Raw genomic sequence first — 10,243 nt, 5'->3', positions numbered from 1 at the left:
CACTCCGTGTGCCCTTGCCATTGCATTTGGTGCATCGGTTTGAGTTCTCCACGTGATACGTGGAAGTTACAAGTTGAGAAGCTTATTACTCTTGGGTGCTTGGCACCCTTGAGCTTGTTCCTCTTGGGTGCTTGGGTGCCCTAGACGGTTGTTGGTGTTCGGAGCTCAATCATCATGGTGCAAAGCTCCGGGCAAGCGTCGGGGTCTCCAATTAGGTTGTGGAGATCGCCCCGAGCAATTTGACGGGTACCGGTGACCGCCCCCAAGGGTTGCCAAAGTGTACGGGTTCGGTGACCGCCCCCAAGGGTTGCCATTTGTACGGGTTCGGTGACCGCCCTCAAGGGTCCCTTAGTGGAATCACGGCATCTTGCATTGTGCGAGAGCGTGAGGAGATTACGGTGGCCCTAGTGGCTTCTTGGGGAGCATTGTGCCTCCACACCGCTCCAAACGGAGATTAGCATCCGCAAGGGTGTGAACTTCGGGATACATCGTCGTCTCCTCGTGCCTCGGTTATCTCTTACCCGAGCCCTTTACTTATGCACTTTACTTTGTGATAGCCATATTGTTTCGTGTCATATATCTTGCTATCACATAGTTGCTTATCTTTCTTAGCATAAGTTGTTGGTGCACATAGGTGAGCCTAGTTGTTTTAGGTTTTGTGCTTAGCAAATTAACCGCTAGGTTTATTCCGCATTTGTTCAAGCCTAAACCGTAATTATTTTAAAACGCCTATTCACCCCCCCCTCTAGGCGACATCCACGATCTTTCATTAGGTGGCTTAATGGTTGGTCATTTTGCAGAAAAACTAAGGAAGTCAAAACACTTTGAGGTTGGCCGTAAACATGTTTGAAATGATAACAAATGAAGTCTTCAAATTGGTGTATGGCTAGCGGGTTGGGATGAATAGGATCATGGCTGAAGATGGTGTTGTTTTCTTCCCTACTTGGCAATTTATGCGAATGTGGTGGCTGGTTATGTAACATAAAACTGCTCATGTTGGATGTGCTAGATGCAACACCCGAATTTTTGCATGTACCTCCATGGGTGATTATCTTCTGCTTTTAAGGATCCGGCTTGTGGATGCCAAAAGCATGAGAGTTAAGTTCATCCTTAGGTATCTATATCTCGCTTGCTTTGTTTCTTTTGGTAGTTTGTATGAGACATTGTAATTTAAGTTAAATGAAATCAGAGAGGAAGTTCTCTTTATAAAATAAATCCATTGAAGACAGAACCTTTGTAGTCGTCCAGAACATGGTGAGGAAAAAGAGCTACAAACCATCCTACCACACTTGGGGATGCATCACCCAGCAGCCACCATTCATGAATGAACAGAGGCCCGATTAGTTCTGGTACTGTGTTGCTCCCCTTTGCACCACTACTATCCTTGCAACGTCACTTTCTCCCCTCTCCATGGCCTGCCTTCATCTACCTTCAAGTTGCTCTCTCATGCAGCTGCCTTCCATCCCACCGATCTATGTCGCCGTGATCATAGTCGATATACTGTTGTGGCAGGCTAAGAGGAGATATGTGTGTGGGCACGAGGTTCCAATCTGCCAGTACCTCTATACCCTTGCTCCTCCACTTAGGAAGCACCAGACTCCCTCCCCTCATCTACTCTCCATCGATTCCCCTCACCAATTTCTCGGAGATGTCATTGACAGAATCAAAAGTGGATGATATAATTTATAAGCATTCTCTCGCCTCACCCCGTCTTCTGAAATTTGGTTTTAATTTTCATGTCCTATGGACTGAGATGGGCGACATGATTTTCATATCATGCCCTGAGTTATTTGTTGCAACCTACGATTTTAGAAACTGTATTATATCATGTGAGTTATCTGTTGTAACATACAATTTTAGGACAAGTGGTTGTTCAATAATTTAAATTTTAATAAGCTTACAAGTACCAATGCTTTTATTAGTCAATAGTTTGCATGAGGGTAATCTATCATGATTCACTTAACAAAGAAGGAGAGAAGCATGTTTTCATAGAAGGAGAAGAATAACTCTAGGATCTCTCCCGCACACATGTTCCTAAAATCAGGTAAAGTGAAACGAATATTTAGGTCATTATCTCTCTTTTTAGTGCACAGATGTTAAATTTCCTAGAGGTAAACGACATCTACAACCATATTAGTGTGTTTTCTGGTGATGTTAAAAATATGACTTCTATAGGAATGATTGAAAGTTAAATTAAAAAACATAATACATATATACCTATAGTTGGTAGCATATATGTAGCTTATGGAGATTTCATGTCATATACATATAAGTAGAAATTTGGAGATCCCTTATAGCATCAGAACCACAACTATCTACTCTTTTTATTTACTATTTTAATTAAGGTATAAGATGCAAGTTACTTATTGTTCCCTCACTTTCTGATTCTTAATTGGTATGAAGAATGTGTGTGATCCCCAAATGAAATATCATGCTACTCATCCTTGGTTGTATAATGATCCATGCATAGTGAGGAATTCATGATACCTTTTGTGCAAGCATATGAGGTTGGTTTATGTTGTGTGTTTGATGAGTATATTGTTGAGAGGATTTCTGCAGCAACCAAACATGAGAAAAACTAGTCAACGATTTATATCTCCTCGACACATGCATAATGGCAGCAGATCATAGTGAGCAATGAGGAACCGACACTGATAGGAAAAAGAAATATTTGACTTGTTGCTGCCACAAGAGAGGACCGTCAATTTTTAGTAGATATGTACGTATGATGTACTCCCTCCATCCCATAATATAAGAGCATTTTTGACACTACACTAGTGTAAAAAACACTCTTATATTATGGGACAGAGGGAGTACTTATGATATTGTTCATTGCAGAACATTTTTAACCTTTCATGCTACATTATTATGTTGTAACCAATAATTGTGCTTCATGCACATGAAATTAGTATTTTTTTGTTTAACAATGTTTATTTTTCTTTCGATGTAATAACGCAATTTTAGTATCAAGTGACTGTTTCACATTCTTAAATTCCAATGATCTCAAAGGTTAGATATCCATGATGCAAATAACAAAATTAGAAGCTGGGTGGTGAGTTTTGATTTCTCTTTTGAGAAGACGAGTGTATCATGGAACAAAAAATATATTTCGAGTGGCTAGAAAGGAAATCCAGCTGACATGTTTGATTGGAATAAAATGTATGTTTTTTCCAAATACGCAACAACAACTTGAATTGCCAAATTTGGCTTATTTGTGGGGCATGTAAAGTGGTATTGCTTTCTCCTTCAGTTATAGGATTCTACATAGCTAAATGACATCCACTCTTTTGAAAATAAACCTTTTAAATCTTTTGATTTTTGACCATAAGGTGACATCAAGAGAGAGGAAGGAGAAAGTGGTGCATGGAAACTTATACATTGGCTATACTATTGCACGGAAACCCAACCCAATGGACGAGCGCCATCATGGTCTAGTCAAATCATAATGTGTGCAGAGACAATGAGATACCCCGGGCACAAGGCAAGGATAATAGTTTAGCTGAATGATGACTATATGCAGTTGACATGTCATCTGAGCCATCATGTATAGTATAGTAAGATACTACCTCCGTTTGGGTTTATTGGCCCCTTTCATATTTGTGCCAAATTTGTACCTTATATTTGACTGGCAAAATATAGGTTCTATGTAACAAAACTTATAGTGTTGAATTTGCATTTGAAATAAGTTTCCAATGTATCACTTTTATGGGATATAACTTACTTTTTGCTAGTTAAATCGAAGGTCAAAGTTTGACCCAAAATACAAGGAGGACTAATAAACCCGGACAGAGGTAGTAGACTATTGGTTTTCAACATTCTCTCTTGCTCTTTTTTCGTATGTATAATATTTGCCTAGGAGCACACATAGAGCATGACTCTTGCTTGAAAGCTCACCCCTTTGTTTTTTCTAGATCTCTCCTTCACATATGCAAAAGTGTCATACAAGAGGGTTATAATCTCCTTATTATACTTATTCTCATGAATCTACATTGTACTGTGGACATATCGGTATCTATTTTCTCTGTGAGAAAATGAATGCTTATAACATGTAAAACATTCAAGTCTTGGAGCCCATGGTTGGCAGAGCAATGGTGAGCACTCCTACTTTTGTTGTTTCTTCGCTAGCATCGGGATTAATGCCGAGACTTGGGCCATACTTGACACAACCCAGGCCCGACATGACCTAATGGTTGATGTGCCAGGCTGGCATGGCCCAAGGTAGCGTGTTGTCCTGGGCCTAAGAGCTGAGTGCAATGGGCAACACGACCCTAGACTACATGATGGGCCAGCACGAACACGACCTGACATAGTGAAGGCCCACAATGTCATATATGATTGTAGAAAGCACCACTATCTCTCCCAACACATCTAAACGCACTATAGTTTGCATTATACATCAAGTGAAAGCTAGACAGAATATCTAGTGATACCAATACTAGAATACACTCATGTTCCCATTCTAAAAGTATCAAATTTTGTTGTGTTAAAAAGTTTTGATTTTTTTTGGGGATGTCCACAGGACACGTATGTGCAATTCTTGAAAAATTCAAGTCATAATTCAAAATCCATAAAGAGACACAACAAAGACAAATCCAGCATGAAGAGTGTCAAATTTTTATTTCTGTCTTTTTTGACACTATTGATGCTGGATTTATATTTGTTCGGTATCTTTTCTGTATTTAGAATTTTGATTTAAAAAAACTTAGGCATTATAGACATATGTCTTGTGAACATATTTTGTTTGACACACTTAACTTTGATGTTTTCAAAGTGTGCTGATATCACCTGATACTTCCCCACAAGTTCTTCTAAAAAAGACTATGCGTGAAAGCCACATAGCTTTGACTGGTCAAAATCAGATCCCAAATCATGTACTAGTATTCCTCTTTCTCTCCCTTATCTCGTCTCTCTCTCGATAACTTCACCCTGGACCTCAGCGCCGCCACCTCCGTCTCCATCGCATTCCCTGCTGCGCTGCCCGCGAGCATCCCCCCAGAGTCCACCTCGATGTCACGGGCGCCCGTCGCCGCGCCTCAGGGCACTCGGCGACCACAGCAGCAGCGGCCATGGCGGACGGTGGCCACCGCGGAGCCCGGGCGCCTCGTTGCGTCGCGCGGCGCCCAGCTAATCAGCGACGATCTGCTTGAGCGTGACCACGACGACAGAGTCCCTGGCGGGGCGGCAGGAGCCGGCACGGTCTGACGACAGCACGACACGACAGGCTGGCCCGAGCCCAACGCGGCCCGGCCCGAAGCACGGACGCGCCGTGCCGGGCTAGCCCGACCCGGCCCAAGTCTCCGCATAACTCGAACATGGATGCTCTCTGGATCTGGGGATGGTCAGCTTGTCTTGTTGTCCATCCTCACCTTGCAGCGTCCGTCCACTCTTGTCCGGCGTCACAGCTCACTCCTTCACCAGCAGGCAGGAGCTAGTGCTGCTGCGCGTTGGCCATGGCAGCGATGAAGCCCGTCCTGTACAGCGCGGCGATCAGCTCCTGCTCCTACCGGGTCCGCATCGCCCTCACCCTCAAAGGTAACCAAAAAACAGAGCCACCACCCATCGAATCCTTGTTCCCCTTGCAGAGAGCTACCACCATGTTCACTGAAAGTAACTGGGAAGATTTCTTTGGGGGTTAGCGATTAGGTGTATGCCATGGTCGTTCCCAAGTGGTGGCGATCTCTTTCCTATGATGAATCCGGGCACAATCCATTGTTGCTTTAGTCCAAAAGGTCTTTGTGGGGATGATTAGTTCCTTTGCTTCCAGGGATTTGTAGCTACTGCTATGAGTGAACCAACTATTTGACTTGTGGAAATGTTGGTCCAGCCGTCGTGGGGTCAAGTAAAAATGCGCAGCTTTGCATATGTTAAAATGGAGTATTTAAATCCTTATTAACCCAAAGTTGGAGTAGGCAGAGCCAATGGCTTTGTTTAGGATATACTAGTATAATTGTAACGAAACTCGATCAACCCAAAATATATTATAAAGTCTCAGTATTGCTAAAACCCGACCGCCAGTTGAAGCACTCAAGTTTAAAGCATTTCTATTGAAAATTTTCATTGTTATTTGCTAACTGTACTATCTTCTCCATACTGAAGGCGTGGAATATGAGTACAGGGCGGTGGCATGGAATGATACAGGTTAGTAGCAAGAAACGCCTTTTTCTTTTACAATTATACACTCTTTGTCTGGAAGAGGGCGATACATAGTGTCAAATAATTGTGCGGCATAGTTAATCGATAAGTTGCAACATCAGGAAATTATCCTGACTAATAGTTCTAGCTATAGTAGCAGTGATCAGCATCTAAAATTATTGGTTCATTGCATACTGCTGATCCCTATTAGCAGAAGAGATACAGACAATACGTAGAGCATTACAGTGATATCAGGATTAAACTCGTGCTGCATACTCTGCTGGATCAAAGGGGAGAACTGAATACGAGTACCTTCCGAGATATTTCTCGTTTTTGCAATTATGATTACTGTGGAGTTCCCTTTCTGTTGAGTAGGTATAGTTTGTTGAGTATATACTACTTTGACTGTTCTTCTTGTGATCATCTTGTAGAGTATGAGAAAATCAATCCAATTAAGTATGTGCCAGCACTACAAGATGGGGACATATTGGTTTCAGACTCTCTTGCAATCATATTGGTGAATAGTAGCTCCTCGTCATGTTTCTTATTGTTTGTGCTCCAGCCTTCTAGTGCTATTGACAACACAATTTCTTGCTTTCTGTTGAATAGTATCTGGAAGACAAATATCCCCAGCACCCTCTTTTACCTCAAGATCTGAAAAGGAAGGCTCTTAATCTGCAGGTACATGTTCTGCCAGTAGTCGTTTGAGTACTGACTTTAACTCATTCTTCTGTTCTCTGATTTTATAAACTGAAACCAACTGTTTCGATAAAGGGACCTTATACTGAAACCAACTGAAGTGTTCAATCAGTTTTCCATGCTATGTTTGCACCATACACTTAATGCTGAAAAGGGGAAAGGAGCAGCAAAGTTCTAGAAATGTCATGCTTCTGGTTACTTGTTTAATTATGCCAAACAAATGCACATTTATGGATTTCTTATTTTTTGCAGATTGCAAACATTGTGTGCTCGAGCATTCAACCTCTTCAGTGTTACGCTGTTATCGTAAGGTCACTTACACTCAGCTGTTGTTTGGCAAAACGTTGTTCTAAAATACTGGTGCAATATTCCAAACACAACCTTATTGTGAGCTATTTGTATCTAGGGGTTGATTAATGGCAAATTGGCCTCCGATGAGAGCCTTCAGATAGTGCATCATTACATTGACAAGGGATTTAGAGGTATGGTTTCCAACACTCTGTTATCGACTTTTCTGTTTAACAGCATATCACCCATGTTTCCTTCAGCACATTTCTCTTACAACTCCAAAAGCGAAAGTTTACCATAACAAAGGGTGCTGTAGTACTCAACATTTTTGTCTCTTTCGTCATAGCAATTGAAAAACTTCTGGAAGGATGTGACAGTAAATTTGCTACTGGAGATGAAGTCCAACTGGTTTGTGCTTTGTGCTCAATTTTGTTTTTTGTTTTGATAAATATCGTGTTTATTCTAACAATATACTCCCTCCGTTTCAAAATAGATGACTCAACTTTGTACTAAAGTTAGTACAAAGTTGAGTCATCTATTTTGGAACGGAGGAAGCATATTTTAGATCAAGTCATTCTATTTCTCGACAACTTCCTGATACACTGATTATGCCCTCTCTGCTATATGCCTAAGATAGCAGATGCATTACAATTTGATTATCAATTCAGTCCCAGCTGGACACTTTAATTACTGAACCGTTCATTGTAAGTTATTGACTAGTCTGTCCTTGTATATTTTGTTTCGCTGTACAGGCGGACGTGTTCCTTGCGCCCCAGATACACGCTGGCATGACGCGCTTCGACATCGACATGGTACGGAACCTCTCATCTGTTGTTTCAGTCTTCCACATGTAGAAATAAATCATCACCCTTGAATCAACTTCCTATGCTTATCTGCTGATAAGAAGCAATTGTTTCCTCGCAGTCGAAATATCCACATTTGGAGAGATTTTACAAAGCATACATGGAAATCCCAGCATTTCAAGCGGCACGCCCTGAAAACCAGCCAGACGCACCTTCGCTCCCTCAGTGAAAAATGCAGCTATTTTTCGAGGCGTTTGTACTTTGTAATAAAACTCTGAGGTTCTTCTGGTGTCCATGGATGTACAAGAAGCTCGGTCTTGTAGAAGTGAATTAGTTGAGAATAATGCAATTCCCCTCAATGGGAAAAGAATATCAGGCTGCAGTTGATTTATCTGTATGTGCACTTCAGGTAAAGCAGGGCAGTCCAGTACTCTATCAGTGTGCTCATGAGTAAGAAAATTGGAATGTCGTCTGTGTGTACTGCTGGGGTGAACATAGTGATGGTCTTCAACTCTGGATTGCCGATTTCAATATTTATATTTCGCCTATTTTCTCTGTGCAGTTGAAAAAACTGTAAAATATACTGCGAGGTTCCATTCGTTCGCGTCCAACCAAGGAGAATAACCTGGCGGCTTATGCCCCTGGAATCGAGTCCGCAGGCTGTTACATATGGATTTGGGCTGGAAGTAGCGTGTTTTGTGAATACGAGCAGCACGAAAGTCAGGGGAGAGAGGACAGGAACGTTTGATTCTTGGGTGTATATACATCCTATATGAAAAATCTTTAGTAATTCAATAAAAGGTAAAAAAAATTGAAAATATTTTTGAAATAAACTTGGTCTTCCATTGTACTCGTAAAAATAATTCCATGAAAGAAAAACCGTCGTTGACTTCACGGTGAAAAAACAAAACATTAGGCCAAAAAAGTGTGAACAATGACTTCTATGTAGCAATAAGTTTTTTTTTCATACTGAAGTCAACGGTGATTTTTTATTCATGAAAATTTATATACTAGTGCAAAAGTAAGTCAAGATTATTCCAAAAAGAACTCTGGATTTTCTTTAATTCTAAAAAAAAAATCATATTAAGTTTATATACACCAAGGAATCAAAGGGCTTTTCCCGGGGAGAGAGGTATAGACACGCGCGTGCCTACACCATACGAAGAAGGAAGAATAAACAGGGGTAGATATGATCTAGAACAACGTTTCGATTGGCTATGTCTACGATTAGGGTGGTAGGCATAAGTTGAAGCTTTATGAACACCGTTCTACTCCCGTGGTCCTGAATAATCTACACACTAAAATACGGCTAACTACACTCATTTCAGCAACAGTTAATTTCGGACGAGGTAGCACACTAGGGACCACTATTGATATTTTTGTTAGATTGTATACTTTACAAATATCTATCATGATATCTAATTATATTAATTTATATATGAACACACACACACATGCAAATATATTTTATATAATATATAGGTAATGTTTTTTAAAAAATGAATTTTTTTGTTATATCATACAATTTAATTTAGGAGAAATTAAATTTTAGTGATATATAATAAAACTTCATAATGCACTATAATTATTATTGAAAAACACTTCTATGTTGTTACTTATGCTCGCTAAGGAATGGAAAAATTGTATTAAGTAAAACTATGGTATCATACAACTAGTTTAAATAAGTATAAAAGTTTATTATAAAAATATATATTACCATGCTTTAAGTCCAAAAAATATTCTGGTTTATTTGGTCCAACCAAATTAAGTTTTGGACATTGTCCATCCACTTGCGAGCCTGTTATTCTCTGCTCTGGACGTTTTATCCCGTTTTCATTTATTTGGCCCAAACTTTTTCAAAATAGAATTTTTTGTTGATATAATTTATTTCCGTTCATATTAATTGCCCGCTAGGCTCTCTCAAGCACACAACTACGGGTCAATGCAAATGTGTATATGTTTATAATAAAACATTTTGAATAGAGCCCTACATTTTGGAGGATCATGAACACTAAGCAGTTTGGGTCAGAGAACCCATACTCTTACATGGCTGTACAACCCGGTCATGGTCACCACGAAATTGATATCATATTCGAGTTTGCATATGTGGTCGTCTTTATTATCCACGTCCCCACCGACTTTTATTGAAACGCTCTCATCGACATCATCATTGTTGTGGTCACAAGCATGGCGTTGCTTGGATGGTTGTTTAACATGGTAGTCTTCAGGAACGTGTGGTCACACACTTATATGGGATGGACGACAATATTTTTTGGCGTCACCATGTATCTGATGCCTATCTTCGAAACGGTAACTAAGCA

The 10,243-nt window shown here is 40.4% G+C and overlaps 1 protein-coding gene across 1 annotated transcript; it reads left to right on the top strand.

Annotated features, from left to right (window-relative positions):
* Positions 1-4,881: 4,881 nt before the first annotated feature.
* On the top strand, positions 4,882-8,415 carry LOC147961223 (glutathione S-transferase-like). Its single transcript, XM_087535441.1, has 9 exons — positions 4,882-5,532; positions 6,097-6,138; positions 6,564-6,649; positions 6,742-6,813; positions 7,084-7,137; positions 7,238-7,313; positions 7,466-7,527; positions 7,872-7,931; positions 8,044-8,415. The coding sequence occupies exons 1-9, from the start codon at positions 5,451-5,453 to the stop codon at positions 8,149-8,151; spliced, it is 642 nt and encodes a 213-aa protein (XP_087391567.1). The 5' UTR covers positions 4,882-5,450; the 3' UTR covers positions 8,152-8,415.
* The last annotated feature ends 1,828 nt before the right edge of the window (positions 8,416-10,243 follow it).

The sequence above is a fragment of the Triticum urartu genome, chromosome 7A (assembly GCF_056163025.1).
Source record: "Triticum urartu cultivar PI428250 chromosome 7A, HENAU_Tu73, whole genome shotgun sequence".
Taxonomy (NCBI): domain Eukaryota; kingdom Viridiplantae; phylum Streptophyta; class Magnoliopsida; order Poales; family Poaceae; genus Triticum; species Triticum urartu.
This window is presented reverse-complemented; position numbering and strand designations above follow the sequence as displayed.